This window comes from Python bivittatus, unplaced genomic scaffold, assembly GCF_059951505.1.
Source record: "Python bivittatus isolate LINGU-HERP-01145 unplaced genomic scaffold, Pbiv_v1 ctg000480_np1212, whole genome shotgun sequence".
NCBI lineage: Eukaryota > Metazoa > Chordata > Lepidosauria > Squamata > Pythonidae > Python > Python bivittatus.
Genome location: NW_028277075.1, coordinates 35,922,564 through 35,936,327, shown reverse-complemented (window position 1 = coordinate 35,936,327; position 13,764 = coordinate 35,922,564). Strand labels below are relative to the sequence as shown.

At 40.9% G+C, this 13,764-nt stretch overlaps 1 protein-coding gene across 1 annotated transcript in view; it reads right to left on the bottom strand.

The window, feature by feature from the left end:
• The window catches only part of ALX4 (ALX homeobox 4), a 73,998-nt gene that overhangs the window by 22,412 nt on the left and 37,822 nt on the right, over window positions 1-13,764 (bottom strand). The window contains exon 2 of the mRNA XM_088145753.1: window positions 4,858-5,168. Within this exon, the coding sequence (XP_088001879.1) occupies window positions 4,858-5,168 (311 nt within the window). The remainder of the gene's footprint in view (window positions 1-4,857; window positions 5,169-13,764) is intronic.

Genomic DNA, 13,764 nt, shown 5'->3' with positions numbered 1-13,764 from the left:
CAGTTTATGCTTTAAGTACAACTATGAAACATTCAAGACAAGGAATTATGCCAGTGTTTCTTAACCTTGGCAATTTTAAGATGACTTCAACTTCCAAAATTCCCGAGCCAGCATGCTGGGGGAATTCTGGGAACTGAAGTCCAGACATCTTAAAGTTCCTAAGATTGAGAAACACTGGAATAAGCTGTTTCTGTCACCTCCAGCAGAGGAAGAAAATGGAAGCAGTCCAAGAAGATTAATTTCACTAACAACTCACTTGACAGGCCAGATTCTTTTGGCTCCCTTCTTCCCACTTTTTAGTTCTAGTGTAAAGAGTTTTTTATCTCAGCATGTGGTGGCCCTGATTAACTTTGCCTGGGCTATAAAAGGAACAGACATCTGTTCCTATAAGTTTCATTTAAAAACAAATGTATTTCAAGCTTGTTAGAACTTCCTATTTATATGTTGATGGCATCATTTTGGTAAAAAAGAACCATACTTAATGCAGGAATATCAAATACATAACTCTGTTGTTTTCTGACTCTTACTCACAGTTCATCCCTAACGTACTCCAAGCAAATTGTCACTCACACAGACCACATTCCAACATGCACACATCAGTCTCTTTCTCATGATCAATGTTTCTTGCCTCAACTGATTCTCTCAGACACGTCCCCAGCCCTGCTTTTCATCCTGCTTGTCCTTCCTTTTCTTTTAGAGGGCAAGAGACTTGTTCTCTTGCCTGAATACAGGAAAAGAGCCAGAATTCATCTTTAATCACTGAAACTGGACACCATTTTATCAGTGGCTTGGAATGGGAAATTGGAGCTTGGGATAAGAGAGCCGAATCTCTTTAGCTTATTTTCATTTCATGTTTAATTTCCTGCAGGCTTAGCTCAGCCTTTCCACTTCTTCCACTAGCCTCTCAAGGTTTTATGGGAAAAAGGGGATCAAGATATATTACTTTTAGCTTTACGTTTATTCTCCCCTCCTGCTCTTTCTTCTTCAGCAAGGATTTTGCTCCAGCAAAGTTTGACATTTCACCTTGCTTTCAAAAGCCTTCCACAGTGCAGGGTCATCACTAGAAAAGATTTTCATTAACAAGAGAGTATTCTGGGATGAACAAAGGTTTCTCAGCACTCCACACAATGGAAGGAAGCAAGATAGAAAGAGATGGCTCCCAAACAGGACCAATTGTTAAAAAGCAACTGTAAGCAACTGTATATCCTGCAGATCTTGGCTAAGGTAGCTCAGTCCTTCACCACCACCCAGTTAGACTACTGCAGTGTGCTGTACAATGTTGCTTTTGAAGACCACTCAGCAACTGCAGTTGGTGCAAAAAGTAGCAACCGGTTTATTGAGTGACAGCCACCACGGCCATGTAATGCCTTTGCTACAGGCCTGCATTGGCTTCCACTAGGTTTCCAGATACAACTGAAAGTGCTGGCTTTAACCTGTAAAGCCCTCATAGTTTGGCTTCTACATATCTCCAACCAAAGTCAACATGTCCAGTACATTCATCCTGGGAAAAGTTACTATTGGTTTCCCATTTTTATGACCTGTGAAGACCTAGAGCCTGGAAAAGGAGCTTTGGGGTGATGGTTTTAATTTATGAAATAGCTTCTAGCCTGAAGTTAGACTGATACCCAACCTGATGACATTTTGGAAATGGGTTAAAATGGAGCTTTTCTGGAAAATGTAAGGAGAATGATTGGGTTGGAAGTATTTTTTTATTGTTTTTGCACAATTTATTATTGTGTCTTATGTGTTGCTATGTTGTTATCCATTTTATATTTTAGGTTAATTGCTGGGAGTCCTTGGTAATTGCATGTAATACAAACAAACAAACATGTACATATATTGCCAAGAGTGAACATTTTTTTAAAAAAACTAGTTGCTACTGTATAACTTATCCTCCCAGGCAGTTACAGGAGCTCTTCTTGTGGCATAACAAAAAAAAGGTGTCCCATTTTTAGCAGACTTGGCGTCTAGGAGAATTAAGTGGAAGCATTTTAGCTCAGAGAAAACCTGATCTCCTATACCCACTTTTCTCCCTCCCTCCCTTCCTTCTTGCTTTCTTGCTTTCTTTCTAAATATGCTGCTGAAATCCAGTAATTATGCTGTTGAATGTTGCTGGCATGCTATCAGGGTGTTTCAGGAGTTGCAGACAGAGTGTGGGTCACCTAATATTCACCCCTGTATTACACAGAGAAGATGGGTATGGACAACCTTTTTTGTGCATCTTCAGGTACCTGAGGAGCTGTACATAGGAGGCTGCCTTGTGCTGAATCTCAGACAGTTGGCCCATCAAGTTCAGTACTACTCAGACTGACTGCCACTGGCTGCCTTTCCAAATAAACTAGAGTTGGTGAGAATTGTCCATGGAACATCTACAGGTAGTCCTCAGTTAACGACGGTAATTGGGATCGGGAATTCTATTGCTAAGCAACACAATTGTAAAGTGTGACATGACGTGACAACACTGACTTATAATGGGAGTTCCAACTGCTGTCATTAAGTGAATCCCGCATGATTGTTAGGCATGATGTCATGTGATTGCCACTTGCAATCTCCTGCCAGCTTCCCCATTGACTTTGCTTGTCAGAAGCCAGCAGTGAAGGTCCAATTGGCAATAATGTGACTGCGGGATGCTGTGACCATCGTAATTGCAAGCTGGTTGCCAAGTACCCAAATCATCATCATGTGACCACAGAAATGCTGTGATGGCTGTAAGTTCAAGGACCAGCCATAAGTCTCCTCTTTCAGCACCATTGTAACTTTGAATGGTTGCTGAATGAATGGTCATTAACTGAGGACCACCTATATCTTCAAAACATCTGCTGTAGCACTGAGTTTCTCTGAAGAATTTTTTTGTAACGACTGTACCAAGAATTGTATATAATGCCTGCCATTGTTGAATGCCAGAAGTAGAGCGCAGAAATCTGTCATCTTGAATTAAGCATTCAAGTTGTAACAGTACTATTCCACACAAAGTAAGGAAGCAACCCTGGGCTTGCCCTCAACAGCTATTTCTCTTACTTGCTTGCTGATAAGGGTAGCCATGTAATATAATAAACATGTTTCTCTGATTCATTCACTTTTAGGTATATACCTATCTTGGATGCATATAAAAATATAATGATGGTGATGGTGATGATGATGAGGATGATGAGGATGATGATGTGCCTTTGAATCAATGTTGACTCCTGGTGACTTCCTGGACTAACCCCTGCAGTTTCCTTGGCAAGATTTCAGAAGTGGGTTGCCACTGCCTCCTTCCTAGGGCTGAGAGAGAGCGACTGGCCCAAAGTCACCCAGCTGACTTTGTGCCTAAGGTGGGACTAGAACTCACAGCATCCCAGTTTCTAGCCTGATGCCTTAACCACTACACCAAACTGGCTCATATAAAAATATAATTGTTGTGGTTGTTGTTTAGTCGTTAACTCGTGTCCAACTCTTCGTGACCCCATGAACCATATTGCGCCAGGCCTTCCTGTCCTTCACTGCCTCCCTGAGTTTGCTCAGTTTCATGCTCAAAAAAATATATATATATATATAAAATACTTAAAGCAAATTCATACAGAGCCTGTAGCTCACACCTAAGGCATCTCTACACAAATAATACTAGAAGACTCCTAGATCTGGCTGGTGAGGGTATGCTAGATCATTCTGCATGTCAGCACTTCAGTTGTACAGTCGACAGAGGAACACTACAGTACTTGAGAAATGGTGTTTAAAAAGTGTATTTTATTTCTTTAAGGATGGGAAAGAAGGATATATTTCAGCATAAATGGGGAGGCACAGAGCAAGATAGGCTAGCAGCTGTGGGCAGATTGGCTGAGAGTTCCATGCATATAAACAGCCCTGTCCTTGTTGCATTCCAATTTTGCATTCCAATTCCAATTTTGGAGAAGATTGCAAATGGTTGGAACAGTCCAGAGCAAGGTCACTTGGACTTTGAATTGGAACTGGAAGGCTTTCATAGATGGAAAGTCTTATTGTCTGGAAGCATTTCTTTAGGGCGCCCTGGTTTCCACTCAGATATTTTACTGCTCAATTGTGAATTCAGAGATTTAGAAGAAGCCAGAAATTGCTTGGTGTCATATACTAGCTTGATTCTTATTTATTTATCTATCTATCATATTTATATAGCCGCCCATCTCACACAAGGCGACTCTTACCAAATTTGTATCTGGATATAGAACAGCTTTCATTACACCTTTGCACCAGGAAAGGAGATTTAAGCTTTTCATTTTGAAAGATTTCTTAGAGGTTTTCAGTGCAATGGACCAGCTATCTTTATTGTCTCACCTGAAGATGACTGAAGCCATGTTGGCAGTTTGTTAACTAAATGCAGGAATTGTTGTTGTATAATGTGTACCTGGGATTTGCTCCAAATTTGCTTTCTGATTTATTAGTCCTTTTGGTTATTACTCTACAAGAAACTTCTAGAAGAGATCCTCCAGAGATTTGATATAATTAACAGACTCATGGCATCCTCATAGTTTCTCTTCTTCCACTCACTTCAGAAGAATCGCTGCTTGATAAATTGGCTGTAGGGATGATGTCAAGGGAAGTAAAACTAAAACCATGGAAGGAAGCTGGAAGTTGCTAGATGGTTTAGTAGTCACATGACAGCAGATCAAGGAGGACTCTCTAGAACAGGGTTTTTCAAACTCTGCAACTTTAAGATGTGTCGACTTCAACTCCCAGAATTGCTGGCTGGGGAATTCTGGGAGTTGAAATCCACACATCTTAAAGTTGCAGAGTTTGAAAAACTCTGCTCTAGAATATTACATACTATTGTAGTTATAGACATGGCAACTTTGTGGGCTTACTAGTTCCCTTGCTCCCATGTCCTACAGTTTCTGCCCTTACCTGTACTCGGGCTTCAGTGAGATCTGTCCTCATGGCTAACTGCTCTCTGGCATAGACATCTGGGTAATGGGTCTTCTGAAAGACCTTTTCCAGCTCCTCCAATTGGTAGCTGGTGAAGGTGGTGCGGTTACGCCTCTTCTTGCCCTTGTTGCTCTCTGAATCAGTCTTGTCCATTGGACTGGGAAGATCGTTACTTGCCCTCTCCTGGGATGCCTTCACACTGGTCTCTTTCATGCCGAGGTAACTACCATCCATTCCAGCAGAATCAGATCCTGGCTGCAGTTCAGTCTCTCCCAGTGAACTTTCTTTAGCTATGTATGAGATGGGGATAGGGGAAGGGGAAGGAGAGAAAGAGAGAGAGAAAAAAACATAAAGCTGTGGATAAACAACTTGCTCTGAGCTGAATGCACGCTCTTGAAGAAAGAAGACCCAGGCAAAAGAGATGGATTTAAGGAGAAGGAGGTGTGCCAAGAGGATGAAACATTAAGAAATAAGAAATGCAAGGCCATTTGACTTAGGCTGTATGTAAAAGATGGAGGAAACAGCTGGAGGCCTATAAAATAAGTGGAATCCTTTAATTTACCTTTATATTTATAGGCTTAAAGAAGATCAGCTTTATGCTCCCCTCTGACAAAGATTTGAATCTATTGTGCTAATTCTGCTGCGATTTCCTATGCTGAAGTGGGCTACTTCAGACTGTACAAATATGACAAAGGTCCATATAATTTGTAGGCTATTAGATTTTCCCCTGTTTACAAAATGCGCATTGGACATTTGGATAACTGTGGCTACTTCACCCTGCCTTCCCCAATCTAGTATTCTCCAGATGTGGGGAGACCGCAATTCTCACAATTCCTAGCCAGGACTGCATGACCTTTGGTGATGCTGGCTGAGAATTCTGGGAGTTGCAGCCCTATGCCTCCTGGAGAATGTCAGACGGGATGGCTGCTGGACACATGGCCTACGGTGGGGAGCGGGGGGAAGAATTTCCAAAACACTCTAGAAAGGAAAGTGCACACACAAATACAGAGAAACAAATAAGAAAGAGTCTGGGAGCACCTTTGCTGACTAACCACTTCTATTAAAAGGCATAAGCCAGTGTTATTCAAACTTAGCCACTTTAAGATGTGTGGACTTCAACTCCCAGAATTCCCCAGCCAGCCTTGCTGGCTAGGGAATTCTGGGAGTTGAAGTCCACACATCTTAAAGTGGCCAAGTTTGAAAAACACCGGCATACGTTTTTGTGAGCTGTGGCTTACTTCATCAAATACAACTTTATCAGATGCTGCAGCTCATGAAAAGTAAACCCTTTTAATAAAATTGGTTAGTCAGAAAAGATAGCCGAAGACTTTTTCCGACATTTTTCCACCATAGACAAACACGGCTCTCCTCTGACAATGGAGAGCGAGAGAACATTATACTTCGTAGCAATGCTCTCTCTTAAACACACTTACAGCCTTATTCTTACTTTTAATTTATCAGTCACTTTTAACTTTATTTCTTTTTTTAAAAAATGACAGAGATCTGCAGGGGGGAACAGATGGGAAATCTACTTTTGTACTGAGAACTTGTCTCCCTGCCCCTTCTAGTCCCTTAGATTGTTAGCCATCAATCATTATGACTTCTTTCTGGGTTTTTTTGCTTTTGTTATCAATTCCAGAACATATTACATTCAACTTGCAAGAATTTGTCATCTTATGCTTCTGTATGACAAACAAATTCTGGGAGTTGAAGTCCACACATCTTGTATTGGTTCAGTAGACAGTGGATCCTGGATATTTTAGCAAATCATGAGTAAGTGAAGTTTTAAATCTTGGTCCTCCCAATTAAAATCTAACACACAGTACATATCAGTGAAGGGTTTTGTGAAAGAATAACAATATACTGTGCTTATACCTGATAATCCATTAGCTTCCTAATATGTTTTTGCTGGAACCAGAATTACACACATCCTGCATTTTTGATGCAGTGCAGTGATGAAATAAGAATGGGAAATGAGTTATTTACTTAATTTGCAGTTTTGGGACAAACCATCACTGCACTTTAAAATCTGCATGTTTCTCCATTTTCTGATGCCACTGCTCAACCAAAAATGTATCTACTACTGAAAACAGCATCCAAACCTCTAAAAATTAAGTACAAAAGTGTTCATTAAAAGGCACACAAAAGGCATTTGTTAGGAAAAATGTGTAGACGATAATACAATAATAATCATTCTTAAAATTGCAAGGTGATCCAAAATGAGAGGAAGTGAGTTTAAGTGTGAAGAAATGAGGAACTGAACAAAATCAAAACTGACAGAGTTGTCCATCCTTAGTTTAAGGATGCTTATGACCGTAAGCAATCAGCTAGGCAATCCTTGATTCAAATGTCACCAATTACTAGTTTGGCATGAAGCAAATGACTTAATGATAATTCACAGTCATTTAGATCCTCACGATCATGCCAACTTCAGAGTCTTTTTTATTTTAGAAAATGAGTGCCACTTTCCCCTCCTGTTTAGAATCCACAGACAGCAGAGCATGGAAGTATGGTATATAGTCCTATATTTTGTTTTGATCTGGAACTTACCTGGAATGTGGGACCTTCGGGGCAGGGGGGAGGGACAGAAAGAGAATGTAAATGAGTGTGTATCACAAGCTCCCATGTTCATGGTAATGGGGAAATACACACATTCCAAGTAAGATAAATATATGTAACTATCTTTACAGTGGAATCAGCAGCTCTATTTTTCCAGGATTCCAGATCACACAGAGAAGGCTTTCTGGATATATACATTGCTGCAGATGCTGATGTAAGCACATAGCTTTCTTATTTACTGATCAAAACATTTGTACACTGACTTTATTCTGTCACCAAAAGGTGGAGTTACTGTAGTGATCCCACTTCTCTCACCAATGCATTTAGCACATATGAAATCGTATGAGAGTTCTCTCCTCTTAAAAAAAAAAAAAGTAAATTAAAAGTGATAAGTGATCATTGGGTTTTGAGTGACTTGAAGACACTGATGCTCCACAAATTGGAGGCTACTCCTGTATACAATGGGATACAAGCCTATTCAGTGGCCATGTGACACTGCCTATAAAGCATACTTCTGTATTTAAGCTTCAGCCATGGGGAGAAAAAGATGTCTCTCCCAGTGATTCTGTGAAGTCCCCAATCTGGCAACCATTACATTGACATTTTCCAAATTCATTCCCCTGTTTATGGCCCTTCTTAATTTGTCATGCCTTCTAAGCCATTAATTGTACAAGAGCATTTACAGAAGACTCCATCTGAATGTGAAGCCACATGCTTTTTCTCCTAGAGCTGGCAGCAGAGGCTGAAAAGAACAATGGCTGGAGACGGGGTTGCCTGCCATCTGCCAACTTTTTTTCCACAGAGCTTTTTGTCTTCTTTGCTCACTTGCTGTTGCCAGTAGAGAAGAAAACGCATCATGGAAGTATATGAAAGAATTGTCACAGAGGGGGAATAATGCGTGTGTGCACAGCCCAGGGGGGAGGGGAATGATTATTGGACCGTTGTATCTTTATTGGATGCAGAACAGGCTCTGGAGAGAACACAAGCCAAGAGCTTTCAGCAAGTACATCTCTCCATTGTCTGCAGACAATAGACTCCCATGCACTGACCCCCCGACCTGCCATAGGGCCTGCAGATAAGATTTTCTCACAGGATATAGCGTATTTCAGGGCTACTCGCATCTAATTGTGTGTGTGTGTCTGTGTGGTTTTTTTCTTTTTTTAAACTATTGTTGAATTAAGGCAAACAGATTGACAAGGTGCTTCATAAATAAAACAATTGGGCAGTCTGTTTTTATAAGTCATGTATAAAGTGTGGGCAATGTACTTGTGTTTATTTGCATTTATTTCACCGTGTGTCCTTACTGTATACAGAAACTCTGTTAAGCCCAGATTCTCCAAAGAAGCAATCACAGATATCAGAAATGCCCATTCCTATGTCTATGTCATTGGCACTTTACACGGTTGGTTGCAAATACTATCCAAACGCTATCGCTCTGGGGCAAGGGGAGACATTGAAAATGTGCTTCCACCCAGCTAGGATGGCTTCTAGTGCTGCTCTCAGCCTACATCTCCCAGGTCTGCCAGCCACAAAGTAGAGGCTTTTTGGTGGCCACTGTGCCCAAAACTGGCTGTGGTCCCCATGGTAACGGTCAGCATAATTGGCACTTCCTGATCACCCATCACCTGGCAGAGGGCCTCGCACAGACCAGACACTATGGGCCAGTTTCCCATTACTCCATGCCAAGAACTCAGCAAGCAACAAAAGAAAAAGAACACCAAGAGACTCACACACAGCTCGCTCTCCCAGGCAGATTCCCATGGAGAAACGAGATTGCCTCGAAGCCCCTACAACAGTGCTACAGGCCTCAAGGGTGAAGATTTGTTTCCAGTTGGACAGATGTTCTGGGAAAGAGTTCTTTTAGGCTGGAGGACTTCTTTGAACATGAAGACCCATCGCTTGTTCTTGGTTGGCACCAACAGGATGAATAGGAGTAGGAAAACATTGGTCCCACTGGGGACTGTCCTATGAGTAATGGTTTGGAACTCTTACAATTACATTGGTAGTGGGCAGCTCATGATGACTTTTGGGAGGGATGCTTGAAATTGCACATATTGCTCCATCGTGGGCTGCTTCCTCCCTCTCTGCCCTTATTTTTTCAATTTGCAGAAGGGGGTCAGAGAAAATATGTGCCACAGGCTCAAAATGGGAGTTTCAATTGCCTGTAGGTTAGAGACGTACTTCTAGGGAGGGGAGAGGAGAGAACAAAGTGCAGAGAAACCACATATAGGATCAGGAACACAGCAATGTTGTTATTGTTCTGAAGAACAGAATAGCGAAGGGCATCCCACACATAATGTCAACGTAGGTAAAACCCAAGGCTGGCAATGGTTTTTTGATTCCAGAGGCAAAGTATCCTGCCAGAACCTCTTCCTTTGGATAATAACATAATAGTCTAACAGAACCATTTCACCGTCTCTTCATTCCAGCCAATTTTGGTTTTCTGAGTCCTGCCCCTACTTGCAGTTTACCACAGTGCACTCATATTCTGAGGACACTCGCATGCTTTTGGTCCCACAGTATTGCTCCCTTCTTGTTCCCAGCCCATGAATGAAACAACCAGAAGTCATAAACAGAAAGAGCAATTTTAAAGTAATATTTCTCCCCTTCAGCCCAGAGGTGTCTGCAGATGTGATTTTAAACATTCAAAATGGTGGCCACGACTGTGTGATCAAAGCTCCACCTGTCTTTTATGTGCATCGACATACCCCAACACCAGGCAGAGCTTCAATCCCACCACTGTGGCTGCCATCTTCCCTATTTTTACCATATCCTGTGGACACCACTGCTTTAGCTGGTGCTCTTTGAGGACTAATCTGAGTGACTGATCACAGACATGGAGCACACTGGCCCCTGGACCTGTTAGGTGGACATCTTGACAAATGGCTAAACATGCCTTTCCAAACACCTACCTACAATCACCTAACTCTGCTGTACTCATGCTAGGGAGAATGACAGTGGTAGTTTTCCTGACAGTCATTAATGTTTGGTAGAAAGGGAAATGAAGCTAGGGGAATCCACTCATTATTTTGCAGGCATTAAAGCAATAAGCAATAAAGCAATACAGTCAGTTTGGTGTAGTGGTTAAGGCATCAGGCTAGAAGCCTGGAAACCATGAGTTCTAGTCCTGCCTTGAGCACAAAACGAACTGGGTGACCTTGGTCCATTTGCTCTCTCTCTTAGTCGTAGGAAGAATTATGCAATGGCAAGCCAGTTCTGAAAAACCTTGCCAAGAAAACTTTAGGGACTAGTCCAGGCAGTTGCCAGGAGTCAACACTGACTCAAAGGCACCCCCCCCCCCCCCAATAAGGACAGCACAAGTCAGCAACATGACTGCTGTGGTAAAGTGTGGCAATCAGGGCAGGAAATTTTATGTTGGCATACTTTTCTACTGGCTAAAGGATTGGTGGATATCATTTTAATGTAGCCATCTGCTGGTGCCTTAAATCTAGTTACCCCATGACCACACTAGGAATTAAGAAACTGTGATTTGCTTAGCTTTGACATATCATTTTGAAGAAAAAGCAAAGTAAAAATCCAGCAGACCCTTTTAAAGCCTGAGCTAGATGTCAGATTAAGGGATGATTTCCAAATTATTTTGTTTGTGTTTTGAAAAAAGATTTTAAGAAAAGATAAGATGGAAAAAGCAATAGGAAATCAACAAAATCTAGATTGCTGACTGCCAAATTTTGAGGTAGAGCAATTGCACAATATAAGCTTCATTGGAAGAACGCCAAGTATAACACAGAGCTATTAGAGTAATCTAAATAGCTCAGTGGTATCCAATATTTGCCCTCTGATAATTTTCATCTGCCAAGATAGAGAAAGAGAGAGAGAAAGCATATTCCCTTGAAATAAATGGAGCCTTTTCTGTGTATGAAAACTACAAGAAGGTGGCAAATTTCCCTACCTACTCATCACACTAAGTTCTGAAAAACTGCATGTTATATGATAAAGATATTTGACCATTAGTTTATTTAATTTTTTAGAAATTTTGCTTCAAGCTAACACATAAAACATATGAATTTATTTAAGACAGTTGAATGCAATCCCATATTACAATGTTTTCAGGGTATGTGCCATAATATAATGAAGAGCAATTTAAGATACAAAACAAGCACACCATCAAAACTTTCAGAAACACAACAACAAATAGAATTTATAGGAACCCCTCAATGAAAGCACCATTTTTAAAACTGAGAGGCCCAAACTACATGAGCTATTTTAAAGGCATGAAAGCCACCTGGGTGATTTTGGGTCAGTCACTCTCTCTCAGCCCAACTCACCTCACAGGGCTGTTGTTGTGGGGAAAATGGAAAACGTCCCTCCTGGAAAAGTATTAGGTACGTTTACCACCTTGAGTTATTTATAACAATAATAAAGGTGGGATAAAAAAATCAGAAGAAGAAGAAGAGGAAGAAGAGGGAGGGGGAAGGGGAGGGGGAGGGGAAATCAAAAGAAAGGAAGATCCCAGAGATTGTGGCCCATTCAAGACCTTCAGAGTTCCATTACAGCATTATTACTGTGAAAATGTTTTCCTCCTAACAATGATTTTCTGTCTCACTTCATTTGGTGGGTGCAGTGGGGTGAGTGCCTCTAAGATTACAGCAGGCATTTATATGGCAGCATATGATCTTTTGGATCCCTTGTTCCAAAGTAATTTAGAACTTGAAAAGCTAAATTTGTACTTAGTCCCTCCTGAGAACTAAGAGCTAGTGCATTTGTCAAGCCACAGGCATAATTAGGTGAAAACATTCAATCTCACTTAGTAATCTTGTGGCCATTTGTTTGGATCAACTGCAGTTTTTAAACTGTTTCAGATGAATTTTTTTAAAAGGGAAAAAATGCAAGTCAATTCTGAAAATCGAGCCAAAAGAAAGATGCTGATTTTGAACATGTTGAATGTTATTTACTTTTGGGCAATGGTGGTGTTGATTCTTATTTCAACCATTGAAAGAAACAAAGTTCTTTTCAAAAACTGATTCTTTCTGAACACAGGAGAAGGGAAGGTTAAAACGCTTTGTGGAGTTAGAGGAAAGCACAGCGGTGTATGTTTTCCTGAGATTAAGGAAATCACTAGGAGCAGGCCTTTATGAAGACATGCCATAGCGTGTGTGAGCATCTGGAAAGTGTGAGCTACTAGATTGCCTTAGTAAGGTAATAAAACTTTCATCATATGTGCAAAGTTGCTGTTAATACTAGTTGTCCATTGATACAAGATGGGTGCATGGCAGTTCTTAGTGGTAGAGGTACTTTTCCTTTGATAGTTTTTTTTTTTCAGATCTGTCTGTCTATCTATGGGTAGAACTAGCACATTCTGGATTCAGTTGAACCAGATGGGCTGAAGTCCTCTGGATATCAATAAGGCTGTCACAGGTTTGTTTAACATCCAAGGGTGGATTACCCAGACTCACTTAAGATATTCCCAGTGAGACACTGCACACACAGATTTTTCTCTCCCCTTTTTATATTGGGGTTTCTTTACTTATAAAACCAATATTCACAGTACAAAAGTGTTCTTTTTTCTACTCAGGTGTCCCACTAATACAGTTTTCACCTAACCTATATTTCTATCACTTGATTTACTATTATACTACTCTAACTATTAGACACTACTGCTATCCCTAGAATATCTATTACTATTCCCAAGTACCAATGCTCCTTTAAAAGGACAATGCTCCTGGCCTTTCCACAAACCTTGACTGCTGCTCTCTCCCTTGCTTCCTTCTGCCTCTCCTCTACACACCCAACACACTACCATACCACCCCCCCAGCTGTTCCAAACACAGGGCTTTTTAAACAATCTCTCCCCCATCTGGATGCTGAGGTGCTTTAGAAATAAACGGAAAGGTACGCAATTTCCAGTTGCCTACACTCTTTTTACAACCCATTCTCCCACAAAGGCATAACAACTTTTCCACAGATTGCACTGCAATTTGGACAAGATAAATTTGTTGCAAATATACCTGTTCTGAGCCAGTATTACATACTGAGATGCAGCTGTTAACAATAGAAAATAATTTCATATTCTCCCTTACAAGGACAATGCATCCAAAGAGAGATGGGTAACTTGGGATCTGTCTTGTTATTTTCAAAATAAATTTGGCATTTAAAATGGAAGAAAAGGAGTGGCATAAATCATAACAGAAGATACAAGGTAGAGATGGACAATGGAAGTTAACTGTTGCTGTTCTTTTAACATCTAGCCTTGCCAAGTTGATTCCTAGCCCATAGATAGATGGACAGATAGACAGATATACACACATATACACATACATACTTTGGGCTAAGATATTGTGTATAGTTAGGCTACCAGGAGTGTTCACT